This window comes from Pteronotus mesoamericanus, unplaced genomic scaffold (assembly GCF_021234165.1).
Source record: "Pteronotus mesoamericanus isolate MK-2021 breed Mesoamerican mustached bat unplaced genomic scaffold, CSHL_Meso_final contig_164, whole genome shotgun sequence".
Lineage (NCBI taxonomy): Eukaryota > Metazoa > Chordata > Mammalia > Chiroptera > Mormoopidae > Pteronotus > Pteronotus mesoamericanus.
The window spans coordinates 12,959,607-12,975,538 of NW_026555065.1; the positions used below are offsets into that span (position 1 = coordinate 12,959,607).

The window sequence follows — 15,932 nt, forward strand, 5'->3', positions numbered from 1 at the left end:
GAATTGTCATGTCAGACTCTTTGTTCCCTCATGATAAGACATCTTACAGGGATCTCACTGTCCCCACTGAATTCTGTTGCCCATCAGTTTGATTAAGCTAATCCATGCTACCCTCACATATGTCTAAGTCTGAACCCCAAATTACGAGTACTGTCCAAGTACTCTCCTCTCCCCAGTCTCTGTGTAAATTGATGGAGGCAAATAGATTCATTGGGAAGAGTTTTCACAGATTTCATCATGTTGGTGAAAACTGAGTTTCAGCTCTGACCCAGGTAGGATACTCTGTTCCATGCATTCCACTGCTTCATTCACTCCAACTTTATAGTTTTGGTATTTGTATGCTTGATCAAAATAAACACATCTTATCACTAATCTTAGGGAATCTTCTGAAATACGAGATTCTGCAGCTGTCACTCTGGAACAACTATTTTAAGTATTATTTCCAGGAGGCATCTTTATATGTAAAGTGTATGTGGCAGATGGTGTCACCTTGTGTGAAAAGATTTATACTCTTAGCATTCTGAGCCGTGATGGTTTCTGCCAATCTCATCGTTTGGCCTTTCCTACCTAGAACCTTAAAGTCTAAACATCAAGATAATGAGCAGGAATTACAGTGATGTTTATCATGGTTGACAGAGTTACATAAAAGAACTCAAAGCAAAAGAGATATCTGCTATGCCTGAGTACACTTGCTTCTGAAGACAAATGTCTTTCTGAAAATTAAGTTTCTTATACTTTTGGCAGATAAATCTGCTTTGGTTAATGAGGACCATATACAATACCGTGAAAACAAATTTGTAGCTTCTTCCCTCTGATTGCCATCATCCAGTAGCTATTGTTTAGCAATCTGCTCTCAACAACTGAGTCATATTCCCAAGAAGATATTCACAATTATAGATATATTATTCAAAATATTAATATATTTAATATCTTATTTCACTTAGCATAACAATCTCCAGTGAAATAAGATATTAAGTATATTAATCTTTTGAATAATACATAAAAATAAAGAAAAATATATGTTATTTTTAGTCAGGCATTCAGAGTTTCAACTTACTTACCTGTACAGTTACATTTCCCACTTCTCTCCTTAATATACTCTGACACATTATTGTCCAATACATTTTCTTGCCCATGATGCCATGACGCTATTCAAATGTTTGTACTACTTTCTTTTCTGTCTTTCTTTTTCATATCTATATATAAAAATTCTAACCCAACTTCAAATCCCGATTCAATACCATCTTCTCCATAACGTCTGCCCTGACAACTCCAACTTAAAAGTATCTTCATTGCTTAAAAATTTCAGAGCATTTTATCCACTGGAAAATAAATCATCCTGTACCTTGTATTATATCTGTATTAACTGAGGAATACCAAAAATGAGATTCTGATATTTTCATGTAATTGCTTTTTTATTATAATTCCAAGTACAGAAAATATATTGCAATTGAAGTTGAATATATGCAATAACATACTATTTTCTTCAAATTACAAAAAAGTATGTAATTTTGAAGATATTTAATTATAGATATAAATGATTATGTCAGATCATTTAAAAATGGTCTCAGCTTATTCCTCCCATAAATAGGCAAGGGAATGTTTCTAATTTTTTTTACTGAGCTGAATTTATAACTTGTTTTGGACAATAAAATTGACCAAAAATGATGGCTCTCAGTTCCAGACTTGGCTTCAAGTGGCCTTCTATGCTTCCTCTTGTTTCTTTAGAATCCTGTCACTGCCATGAGAAGAAGCTTGGTTTGGCCAGCTGGATGATGAGTAAATCCTTTTTGCTGCCTAGAATAGCCAGACACCCACAGACATGTGAGAACTGAGAACCAGCCCCTGTCCAGTTGACCACACATGTGTAAGTGAATGCAGACAAGATCAGTGGATTCATATGTCTTAAGCCACTGAATTTTAGGGTGGTTTGTTACATTGCAACATTTTTATGATACAGTGATTATATTAGGATAGGATAGAATATTAGTATAGGGTATAATAAAATCTTAAGATGAAAGAGGCTTTAAATAACCAAGCCTCTAATATTTAAATATCCTTTGCAACACTTTTAACAAGCTATTTGAATATCTCTAGAAATAGTCAACTTGATTTTTACAAAGGCAGCTCTTATTGTTGGAAATTTCTTTTCATATTGAGAAGTCTGTTTACCCACAATTTCTCTACTGATCCATGTTCTACTTTCTGGGAAGATCAGGACAATGTGGAGGGAGGAATGAACAAAGAAATATCTGTTTGCAATTGTCTAGGTAAAAGGTATTGGGAACTAAAACTAGATTGATGGCAATATGAGTAAAAATAAATTAAGAAAATGAGTGTAAAGATTTAATTGCTATACAATAATGAATTATGAAAGTAGACCATTTGTATCTGATAGCCTTTATAATAATTAACAATCCTTAATCTTAATTTATTGTTACTTAAATCTATAGTGAAGTCCTTCTGTACCAAATCCCCTGGAAGAAAAATATCTCTTCCATTAAAACAACTAACTGAAAAGTCAGAGCAAAACAGAGACTTTCCTTTTCTTCAAAGAGTAACCTTTCACTGAAATTGAAGCAAACTGCTAGGTTGGAGGGAGGACGGGGGATGCTGTTTTCTGGCACACTTATTCAAGCATGCAAGAATGTTTGTGTAGGATAAACCACTGATGCCGGGAAGGTATTATGGCAGTGGAAACAGCCATTTTCTAGGCTTAGGAGACCCTCTGATCCTCTCCTTAAGAAATAAGGAAGTCATCTGAGGGGATAGAAAACAATCTGTTTTATGAACTACATAAGAAAAAAATGAAAGAAGTTCCCAGTTTCCAAAGAGACGACAGTTGCTATGAGAAAAGATAGGTTTAATAGCTCTGGAGAGTAAGAACAACACGGGCTTCCCAGGGACTTTAGGCCCTGGCTAACATGGAGGCCAAGACAAAGAGCAGGTCGGAGAGGGTATGAGGAGAGCCTGTAACCTCCTAAGCTTTATAGAGCAATATAAAGGTAATGTCAGAACTATGACAGAACTATCAAAAGTATATTAAATCAACTATATCCATATATTGTGCAACCTAACTCACATCAGGTTTTACTACAGCAAGAGAAAAATCACTATTTTACTCAAGGTAAATTTAAAAACAAAAGAATTGTTCAAAACTTTTGCTACTAATTGGATTAGTCACCTTTATCAAGTTATTTGTTTATGGCAATAATTGAACAACCTTGGAAATCTCAGAAAATGTGTCTATTTGAAATTAAAGTCAAAATAGAACATTTTCTTTTTCTATTTGGCAGTTTCTCAGTGTTCTGCCCTTAAACAGCATCTCTCCATTTTTCTCTGGCAACCAATTTTTCTTAACTACTTTCAACATCACTTCTTTCTTGACAAGGTTCAATAATTCTGGTAGTTGTTGAAAGCAATCACCAGATTCCTGAGGTTAAGGAAAGCAGCTAGAGCCTAGTTTAGAAGCATAGACAGAAGATAAACCTTCCTTCACATAAGCTCAAGAACTTATTTCCATGAGAACTATTCTACAGAGACCTTGAATGACTGAAAAAAGGGAACAAATAAGATAAATATTTCTTCTTACACCCACCACTGTTTTATAGACTCTCCTCAGTTCTGGCACAGATGAGACTAGTACCTTGGGACTACAAAGCAAAAATACATACAGTGGCCTTGAAATGCTCTTCATCGTACAACTATTGGAACCCTTATTACAAATGACCAGGGAAGAGTGAACTTACATCATATGTGATCAAACCAGGAGGGAGTATCATTTTTATTAATAAAGTGGTTCATATTTGGAAAAAGTATTTTATATGACTTTCATCAAATTGACTTATCAGATTCTTGGTGCTATGGGCATGCATCACTCAGACATCCCTCAGAGAATATCGTCTTAGAGAGGTGTAGCTGGATGACAGCCTTCAACTATCACATCTACAGAATACACAGCAGCATAACCCCAAGGCCACACTCCTCAGGCTGTTCCCAACAAATGACTGAGTGTGGTAGAGCTAATAAAAATGCCTACTGATGCTCAGCATAGGTCTCCTCTGACAGGCAACCTTTTTTTCTAGGACTCCTCTTTGATCTGACACTTTCTTGTAACCTTATCAGTCTAAGGCTCTTTACACCCAGCCCTTGCTTCCTTCCACTTTTCCTTTCACAGATGTCTGACCCATGGCCTTGTCCTCAAGCTCTTGTTGCCTACTTTTCCTGTCTCTCTACTTTATCTCTGAAATGTTTCCTCCAAAGAAACTTGTTTCCTTCCCCAACAACATCTTTATGTGTGCTTCCAGTATGACCCTTAGTTTACATATTTAACAAAAGTTACCAAGCTCCTATAAAACCATGAGGAGATATAAAATGTTAAATTTAATAATTTCACGGAAACATGTATCATTCCATGTTTCCCTTAAAGAAATATATGAATGTCGATTAACTCTGTTGCTTTGACAATAATGCAAGTTCATATTCAGACATAAGCTAGGAAAGCAAGTTGTTATAAAGTGATGAATACCACAGGCAAGGGGGAGTTGAAGGAACTATGAGATTGTAAACTCAGATAAGCTTCCAAGATCATGACATGCAACTTTTTTTTCAAAATTAAATTGGAATTTAACTTAATTATTCTCTAAGCTAAGCTTTGATTCATTTTGACAAATTATTTTCTAGTAAACTTAAAGAAAGAGACAGTATGTATAAGGTAGGGATGAGAGAGTAATCCATTTATTACCTGAATTTTCAATAGAAAATCTATGGTGACCTTTTACTAAAGCTGTTTTTCTTAAATTTAAATTATTATGACAGTATAATAGGGATGTGAATAAATTATATATTTAAAGATATTGAGAAGTTTAAGGCATAACATTTTAATTACCTTTGAGAAAAATAAAAATGCAAATGCTAAGTGTTATTTTCTAGGAAGTTTAAACTTGAAATTTTACATGTTTAATTAAAATAAGTAGTTGATATATTTAACAAAATATTCATTTTTAAAGAATGAGAGTATTATAAAACATAACTGAAATTTGCCTAAAAACACCCTAAAACACATATCTATCTTGCTTATATGGTATACAAATGTTTAAATATCAACACTAATAAAACAACTAATCTGTCTATGCTATGCATAAGCTTTGGTTCACCTGTTATAAATTAAAAATTTGTTATATATTTGCTACAGCATCATTTATAATAATGACACCTAGAAATATTCTTGAAAATCAGTTAATAGAAAAGTGAACAAATAAATATTTTAAAATATTTTTATCGCTTAGCAATAGTGTGTGAGAAGTCTTTCAAGGCATGTTGTTAGAAGGAAAAAAGAAAAAAGAAAGGAGAGGAAACCATGAGTTGCAGGTGCAATACAGCACAATTGTTAAGACTCTGGAACTGTACTTATTGTGTCTGAATACTGATTTTGTCCCTTATTAGCTGTATAAAAGGAAAGTCTGGTTTTTTAAAACTATTTTATAATAGGTTCCCACATTTGTAAAATGGAAGTCAAAATAGTACTTACCTCGTAGGCTATTCTAAGGATCAAACATGTCATTATGCATAAAACAATTGTAACCATACCTGCTGCAAAGTCAGCGCTAAACTAATGCTTATTTGTTGCATACAGAATGGCCTAAAATATGTTAAATGTACAGAGATACAAAATTTAAAACTTTTTCTATGAACATAGATATGTATGCAAGCATATAGAAAAAGGTCTAGGAACATATATGTCAAACTGATACCAATGTGTAATTATGAGCATTAAAGGAGATCTTTTGCTTTTCGTTTGAATATTCTATATAAAGAATATAATTCATACATTATTTTGTGATTAAATTTTAAATACTTTTATCTATCCATTAAGTGCCACTATAAAAAATGATAGTGGAAAAAACGATAGTGGAGATTACATTCATTAATTCACTGACATAGAAAAATGTTTACACACATATCATCTAGTACAAACAAGCAGATCAAAAGAGTGTATTGACTGTATTAATATGAACTCATTTGTGTAAAATTATGTGTTTGTATTTACATATAGAATGATGATGTTAACAGCTAATCTGGTTAGGTGATTTTGACTTCTTTGTCTATAGATACATGTATATATAAATATACATGTATATATCTATATATTTTTTTAAAAAACACTATAGGGGCTACTTCGTTTTGCAAAGAGAAAGCAATAGTGAGGTTATCTAATTATACCATCATGCCATATCCTATATCCAAAATACTTATGTTGAGAGCACAGACAAATACATACTACTGATGAATGGAATAAATTAGAAAAGTTATGAATGTACTTACCCACCAAATGCCTGGAGTGCAGAGAATTTGGAAGCATCCAAATCATTTCCACTTACTATTCGAGCCTTAAATAAAACATGAGAAAAACAAAACAAAAGAAAACAAACAGGCTTTTAGCATACCATAGCTGTGTATAGCGGAATTTGGGGCATGGGTCAACTGCACTAGACACATAACACCTCGTATGACAAATGCTAAGCAGGGTCAGCTCCAAGTCAAAGCTACTGTGTTTTTGTGAGTGGAGGTTTTCAAATTAGCTGTCAGCATTTAAACAAAAGCACTGGCAGAGTCCAGAAAATATATCATATTCCAAATACTATTGGCCCTTAAGACTTGTTATGTGCAGTGAAGATCATGAATCAGTCAAGGAGATCATGATTAGCCAGACTTAAGAACAGATGCTGAGTTTGACCGTAGCAGACCCCTAGGTAGGCAAGTGTAAGCTAAAGTAAGCGCAGCTGGCAAGGTGTAACCTCTTCATAAATGCAACATATCAGGGGCACATTTAAAGGACAACCAAAGAATGGAAAGCTGGCATAACATGCACATTTCACAGCTAAAACAGAGGAACTAAAATAGGTCTAATATGTCACAAACAAACATGTACAAAAGACAAGATCCCTCAGGAGGGAAGAAAAAGTATGATTTAAAACCTTTTCATCCACAGAACTGCTATCTGAAAGAGAATCAGGAAAAGAAGGGATAAATGTTAGATGGAGTACTTTTCAAGAAATCATTTAAACATACACAAGACCAAAGTGTTACTACGTTACATTATTTAAAATCATAAATGAACAGAATTTCAAAGTTGAACTCCAAGGGAAGAGGGCTAATAGGTCCTCATAATTTAAGGAGTTGAAAAATATACCAGAATGCTTGAAAAGTATCAAACAAAGGGTGATAACAGGATTTAATGAAGGACAATGTGTCATACAAAGAAAAGAACACAGTTGAAGAATCAGAAGCCCTAGGTCCCAGCTGAGGCTCTGCCACCTACTAAAAACATTGGACAAATGACCAAAGTCTATATCTAACTTGAGTAAGGTCACTAATACTTTTTCTGTTTACCTCCAAATCAATTGAGATCAATGTATATAAAAGTAAACCTCAGACGACTGTATAAATTAAGAATGTTTTATTAAGGAATTATTTACTTATGGCTTTTCATATCATAAAACTTAAGATCAACTAGAGTAATTAAATATACTCCATTTTGTAAATAAGAAAACTAATGCCTTAAGGGGGTAAATGACTTAGGATCACAAAGTTGGTAAATGGTAGACGTGGGACACAAATCCAGGGCTCCTGATCCCCATATGCTGCCCTTTAGAGCCAATGTTTCAGGTGAGTTAAACAGAACAGAGAGGGGTGGCTGGTCTACAGTTCTCCAGTGCAATTGCAGATAAATCACAGTCAACATTTTTCAGTTTCAACTGCTCAGGGGTCCAAGTAGAAGAACAATGGACTAATATATTTTTTTAGAACTCAAGTGTAAATCTGCCAGTGTCGTCATGGCTCCATTTCCACCTTGCATATCATTATTGCTTTTACACTTATTAATTCAGTTTTGCTTATTAGCATACAGCTGGAGCTACTTCTCTAAGAATACAAATTGACAGAAAGCTAGAGCTGGAGTGACCTTGGGTTCATGGAGTCTAAACCCCTCACTTGTACAGATGAGCTGCAGAGAGATAAAGATTTGTCCAAGGTCACATAGATCAATAATGACGTTTGTTGATGAAAACCTGAAATGCATTTGTTTTCTTGAATCATTAAGTAAAGATTAATTATTGTAACTAAGTCTTACAATATCTCAGGGTTATATCTTTGAATATAAAATGAGGTAAAGCACAATATAAAGTAATAAAAGACCACCTTTATTTATGGCTATAAATATTTAAAAATACTAAATAGAATATCAAATATAAAATTAATAATTATATCAGAAAAAGAATTATTATATCCATATATATTTCATATCAAGCATGATTTAAAATCATGGAATCACTAATTTAATATGTTATATTAAATGGTCAGAAAATATATATCTGCATTTAAACAGATTTCAGAAAGTCCTTTGACAAAATTTCTAAACCTTTCAATTTTTAAAGAATATAATTGGAATGAGGCTAAGTTTAATATGTTTAAAAATCTTACTTTCAGAGTCATTGACTTAAGTGTGAAATATTAGGGTATCCCATTATTAAAAGCAAAACAAAATACTTATTATCATTAACATATTTTTGGAAATTCTGACCAATATATTAGAACAAGAAATAGAAAAAAAACAAAGTAAATGTTAGAAGACAGGATAAAATGTTGTTATTATTTTCAGGAATTGTAATTTTAAACCCAGAAAACAAATAAACAAAAACCCTAGTCAACTATTAAGGTTAATAAAATAGTTATGAAAGTAAATATATATATACCCAATACATAAATGAAATAATAACAAAAGTAGTAAGTTATTTCCCACATATTAGCAACAATTTACTTGAAAAACAATGGCATGAAATCTAATTTCAAATATTCAATACTTGACATTCTCCACTGATAACTGGCTTCTTTATCAACCATCCCACTAAATAAAGGTAATCCTAACAAAATTATCAATTATTTTTCAGCTGCTAAATCTAATCACACACTTCAGTTCTTTCAATGATTCATTCATTCACTGAACACATTTTTATTGCAAACAAATGCTTTTTGTTTATTTCCCCTCTTGTCTGCCTGCAATATTTTTCCCCTTGAACTTTTCTAAAATCACATACAATCACATCTCTTCCCTTTTTAAACCACAGCAATGTTACCCAATGGCCACAGGAGGAAAAAAATCAAATTTGTGAATACTGCTGGCTCATGGCCTATCAGGCCTCATTCATATCTTACTTTGATCTCAGTTAAATTCTTGCCCTTTCACCCTTATGCCATACTCTTTGATACCTGTGTGCCTTTCCATCTTCAGTTTCCGTTGCTAAGACAAATGCTCCCATTTTTCATCTAGCTAATTGTCTGTCAGTCCTCAAAGCTCACTTGAACCATAACCCCTCTCCTGGAAACTGGTTGCCTCCCAGGGATTTCTGGCCTTTGTACATGAACACCATACACTCCCATTCCTTTTGGTTAATTCTCACCCTTCACCAGTTTTCTTAACTGCAATCCTCCTAGATACAAGATCCTTGGCAATATTAACCACCTTTTCTTAACTTCTACTATATTTCTGAAATATAGATAACCTACAAATGTTTGTTCAACACTGAATGAACAATTTTAAAATAAGCTACACCAAACTATGTGTATCTAAAAATCTAAATCAAGGAAATATTTCATCTTCCTGTATAGGAAGGATGAATTGTTTTCTAACAGATTTATAGACTTAGAAGTTAAAATCATAGTGACAAGTTGTAACTTTCAAGTGTAACTGAATTAATAAATAAAAACATCTAAGACTTTTTAAAGTTATAAATATGAGAACAGTGTATACAAATATTAAAAACCCATAAAAGCTAAAAATATAGACCTGGAAAAGTAATAGATTAAAAGCTCAATAAAATATAAAATATAGCTAAGTAATAAACCCTTATACTTAAGAATTCAATGAATAAGTCAGAGATGGTGGATCCCTGGCTGAAGAGGGTGCAGAGTGGTCTGGAGACACTTGAGGAGAGACTGGAGACAGAGGCTTTGGGGAGAACATAGAGAGTAGCTAGCAGGATCCCGGCGCTGTCTCCTCCCCCATATGGCAGCAGCCATCTTGCTCAGGCAGACACTTCCCCTGAGTGGCAGCAGCATGAGAGGACACAGTAACCCTGCCCCCAGGAGGGACTCTACCCATTCCTATGGTGCCTAAGCCTAACTGTTGAGTGCAGAGTGACTAGATTAACAACTGAAGGAGATATCCATACACAGTAGATTCCAGGAAATCTCAAACAGTCTGCCTAAGGTCAGATGGGGTCAACACCTGACATCATCAAAGGCAGATCTAGAAAGAATAAACAGCAGTCTCGTACCATAAAAGCTCACACCACAAAGTCAGGCAGCCAAATCAGTTTAAGAAGCAGAAGCAAAAATAAATAAATAAATAAATAAATAAATAAATATAAGACTCTCATAAAAATGGGAAGACAAACACCCCTCAATGAAGAGGAATGAGGAATCCCAAGAAAGAGAACTAAATGAAATAGAAGTAAACTATCAGATATTGAGTTCAAAACAATGGATCTAAAGAAGCTCAATGAGCTCAGGGAGCTCAGAGAGAATTACAAAAAACTAGAGGGAAACTACAAGGAACTTACTACAAACTGTATCAGCATGAAAAAGGACATAGAAATTATCAACAAGCGGCAAGAGGAAATGAAGAATACAAGTTCTGAATTGAAAAACACAGTAGAAGGAATCAAAAGCAGCCTTTACAAAGCAGAGGATCAAATCAGGGACCTGGAAGACAAGGTAGAATAAAGCTCCTAGAAAGAGCAAGAAAATGAAAAAAGACTCAAAAAGAATGAAGAGGTATTTAAGGAATCACAGGACAACCTGAAACATTATAATATCTGTATAATAGGGATACCAGAAGAAGAAGAGAAGGAGGAAGGGATAGAGAACCTGTTTGAAAAAATAATGATGGAAAACTTCCCTAATTGGAGGAGAGAAAAAGACACAGAAGTCCAGGAAGCACAGAGAGTCCCATTCAAGAGAAACCCAATGAGGCCTACTCCAAGACACATCATCATTAAAATGGCAAATATCAAAGACAGAATCCTAAAAGTAGCAAGAGAAAAATAGGTAGGAATATACAAGAGAACCCCGATACAGCTAGCAGCTGACTTCTCAACAGAAACACTACAAGCCAGAAGCGAGTGGAAACAAATATTCCAAGTAACGAAAAGCGAAGGCCTGAAACCAAGACTACACTACCCAGCAAGGCTCTCAACTAAAATGGAAGGTGAAATAAGGAGTTTCCCAGACAAAAAAAGGCTAAAAGAATACACCTCCACCAAACCAGCTCTGCAAGATAAGCTAAAGGGACTACTTTAAGAAGTTGAAGGGAAAGAGTGAGAAAGAGAGGAACACGGGTACAAAGGGAAAATATGAATAAATACCTATCGATAATAACTATAAATGTAAATGGATTATATGCTCCAATGAAGAGACATTGGGTAGCTGAATGAGTAAGAAAACATGACCCACACATTTGTACCTCAGAACAAGAGACTTACACAGATTGAAAGAGAAGGGATGGAAAAAATATTCCAAGCAATTGGACAGTAGAAAAAAGCAGGAGCAGCAATACTTATATCAGATAAAAAGATTTCAAAACAAAGGCATTAAAAAGAGACACAGAAAGACACTTCATAATACTCAAAGGAAGTATCCATCAAGAAAAGCATAAACATTGTAAACCTATTAGCACCCAAAATAGGAGCACCCAAACATGTAAAGAAAATCATGGAGGACCTCAAGAATGATATAGACAGTAACACACTGATAGTAGGGGATTTTAACACCCTACTGTCAAAAATGGATAGATATTCCAAACAAAACATCAACAAGGATATTGTGGAGGTGCCCGCCCCTCAGACGGGAGCTCCAAGACAGGCCGGTGAGCCGCCTCCACGCATTGTGTCCCTAGATCACTTCCTGTCAGGGCGATGGGGTGATTTAAAAATACCATCAATGATGAGAGAGAATGGAAAGAAGACTGGAGACACGATTAACTGGAGAGTCCTGGAGCTGACTTCCTCCCATTTCCGTAGCCTCCATTTGGCGAGGGTAGGCAACGCCTCCAAAGAGCCAAAAGCGGAGAAAGCACACAATACAAGACCCTAAACAGACCAGTGCCAGGGTGCCCGCTGGCCTGGGGGGCCAGACGAGTACACGAGGTTGCAAAGAAGCCCCCTGGACTAGGGCAAGCACGCGAGAGCCCAGGCGGGTGGGGGATCCTGCCAGGCGTGGAGCGCGATCAAGGAGCCGGGGTAAGAGTGCAGAGCAATCCACAGAAATAGTTGATGCCTGGCTGAAGGGGTCACAGAGCTGCCCAAAGCAGGAGTCAGACACAGACAGTAGACTCCTGGAAGGTTCAAACAAACGACCCAAGGCCATATAGGGTCAACAACTGACATCATCAGAGACAGGCCCAGAAAGAAAAGTAAAGGATAAATAAATAAATAAATAAATAAATAAATAAATAAATAAATAAAAAGACCCGCCTACTACCATAGAAGTTTAATCCACAAAGTCAGGAAATCTAGACGGCCCAATTGAAGAACAGAAAATAAATAAATAAATAAATAAATAAAATACTTAACAGACTCTCACAAAAATTGGAAGAAAAAGAAGTTCCTCCCAAATGAGTGGAGAAAGGTACTCCCCACAGAGAGAGTGAAATGAAATAGAGGCAAGGGAACTATCAGATATGGAATTCAAAACAATGGTTCTAAGGAAGCTCAATGAGCTCAGCCAGCTCAAAGATAACTAGGAGAAACTGCAGAGAAACTATCAGATCTTACAGCAAACTATATCAGCCTGGAAAAGGACATAGAAACTATCAAGAAGACACAAGAGGATACGAAGAATACCATCTCTGAATTGAAGAACACAGTAGAAGGAATCCAAAGCAGGCTGGATGAAGCTGAGGATCGAATGAGTGAGATGGAGGATAAGGTAGAAAGAAGCTCCCAGAAAGAGCAAGAAATGGAAAAAAGACTCAAAAAGAATGAAGAGACATTTAGGGAAATGCAGGACAACCTGAAATGCAAAAATATCCATATAATAGGGATACCAGAAGGAGAAGAAGGGGAGCAAGAGATAGAGAACCTCCTCGAAAAAGTAATGATGGAAAATTTCCCTAATTTGAGGAGAGCAAGGCTCTCATGGATCCAGGAGGCACAGAGGGCCCCACTCAAGAGGAACTCAAGGAGGTCCACTCCAAGACACATCATCATTAAAACGGCAAATGCCAAAGACAAAGAGAGAATCCTCAAGGCAGCAAAGGAGAAGGAGAAAGTAATATACAAGGGGGCCCCGATACAGCTAGGAGCTGACTTCTCAACAGAAACACTATAAGCCAAAAGGGAATGGCAACAAATATTCCAAGTCATGAAAAGCAAGGGCCTACAACCAAGGCTGCTCTACCCAGCTAGGCTCTCTATTAAAATAGAAGGGGAAATAAGGAGTTTCCCAGACAAAAGAAGGCTAAAAGAATACATCTCTACCAAACCAGCACTACCAGATATGCTAAAGGGACTGGCTTAAGAAGATGAAATAAAAGAGTGAGAAAGAAAAAAACACAGGTACAAAGAGAAAAAATGAATAACTTTCTATCAGTAATAACTCTCAATGTAAATGGACGAAATGACCCAATCAAGAGACACAGGGTAGCTGAATGGATAAGAAAACATGACCCACACATATGCTGCCTACAAGAGACCCACCTCAGAGCAAGAGACCTACACAGATTGAAAGTAAAGGGATGGAAAAAAAATATTCCAAGCAGATGGGCAATAGAAAAAGGCCAGGGTTACCATACTTGTATCAGACAAAGTGGATTTCAAAACAAAGGCCATAAAAAGAGACCCAGAGGGGCACTTTATAATACTTAAAGGAAGAATCTATCAAGAAAACATAAACATTGTAAACTTATATGTCTCCAATATACTAGCACCCAAGTATATAAGGAAATTGTTGGATGACTTCAAAAAGATACAGACAGCAACACACTGATAGTAGGGAATTTCAACACCCCACTGTCAAAAATGGACAGATCTTCCAAACAAAACATCAATAAGGACATTGTGTAGCTGAATGACGCACTGAATCAAAGAGACTTAACTGACATATATAGAACCTTACAACCCAAAGAAGAAAAATACACATTCTTTTCAAAGGCTCATGGAAGTTTTTCAAAGACAAACCACTTGATAGGACACAAAGCAAACCTCAGCAAATTCAGGGAAATTGAAATAAAACCAAACTTTTTCTCAGACCACAAGGGCTTGAAACTGGAAATCGACCTCAAAGAGAAACTTCAAAGCCTTGCAAACTCATGGAGACTGAACAGTAGACTATTAAACAATGAATGAGTAAATAATGAGATAAGAGAAGAAAGAAAAAAATTTCTGGAAACAAATGAAAATGAACAGACAACTGTCCAAAACCTATGGGACACAGCAAAGGCGGTCCTGAGAGGGAAGTTCATAGCAATACAGGCTTACCTAAAAAAGATGGAAACATTTCAAATAAAAGACCTAACACTACAACTTCAAGACCTGGAGAAACAACAACCAATAAATTCCAGAGCAAGGAGAAGGAAGGAAGTAGTCAAGATTAGAGCAGAACTGAATGACATAGAGATGAAAAGAACAATTCAGAGGATCAACCAATCCAGAAGCTGGTTCTTTGAAAAGATAAATAAAATGGACAAGCCTTTAAGCAGACTCATCAAGAATAAAAGGGAGAGGACCCAGATTAATAATATCAGAAATGAAAGAGGAGAAATAACAACTGATACCACAGAAATACAAAGGATCGTCAGAAACTACTATGAACAATTATATGCCCAGAAATTTGAGAGTCTTGATGAAATGGACAGATTTTTAGAACAGTATAATCTTCCAACCCTGAAGAAGGAAGAAATAGAAAGCTTGAACAGACCGATCACAGCTGGGGAAATTGAAGTAGTCATCAAGAAACTCCCGGCACACAAAAGCCCAGGGCCGGACGGTTTCACAGGAGAATTTTACAAAACATTTAAGGAAGAGCTAACCCCTGTCCTTCTCAGACTATTCCAAAAAATCCAAGAGGAGGGAAGACTCCCAGACTCTTTCTACAAGGCCAGCATCACCCTGATGCCAAAACCAGATAAAGACCCTACAAAGAAAGAAAACTACAGGCCAATTTCGCTGATGAACACAGATGCTATAATGCTCAACAAAATATTGGCAAACCGCATCCAGCAATACATTAAAAGATTATCCACACGATCAAGTTGGATTCATCCCAGGGATGCAGGGATGGTTCAATATATGCAAGTTAATAAATGTAATACATCACATAAATAAAAGACAAGACAAAAACCACACGATCATCTCGTTAGATGGAGAAAAAGCATTCGATAAGGTACAGCACCCATTTATGATCAAAACACTCACCAAAATGGGAATAAATGAGGCATTCCTCAACGTAATAAAGGCCATATATGGAAAACCTTCTGCCAACATCATACTCAACGGGCAAAAACTAAAAGCTTTCCCACTAAGATCGGGAACACGACAAGTATGTCCGCTCTCACCGCTTCTTTTCAACATCATATTGGAAGTCCTAGCCACAGCGGTCAGACAAGAAAAAGAAATAAAAGGCATCCAAATAGGAAAGGAGGAAGTAAAGCCATCATTGTTTGCAGATAACATGATAGTGCACATAGAAAACCCTGTAGACTCTACCAAAAATCTCCTCAACCTAATAAGTGAATTGGGTAAAACAGCAGGATACAAAATCAACATTCAGAAATCAAAGGCATTTTTGTACACCAGCAATGAAATAGAAGAAGAAATCAGAAAAAAAATACCATTCGATATAGCAGCAAGAAAAATAAAGTACCTAGGAATAAATTT

General features: G+C 35.8%; 1 protein-coding gene across 2 annotated transcripts in view; it reads right to left on the minus strand.

Annotated features, from left to right (window-relative positions):
- The window catches only part of UNC13C (unc-13 homolog C), a 502,857-nt gene that overhangs the window by 370,227 nt on the left and 116,698 nt on the right, over positions 1-15,932 (minus strand). For both annotated transcript variants that reach the window (XM_054565404.1, XM_054565405.1), the window contains 2 exons: positions 6,978-7,000; positions 6,325-6,389 (listed from right to left, as the gene is read on the minus strand). In XM_054565404.1, coding sequence (XP_054421379.1) covers positions 6,325-6,389; positions 6,978-7,000 — 88 coding nt within the window. The remainder of the gene's footprint in view (positions 1-6,324; positions 6,390-6,977; positions 7,001-15,932) is intronic.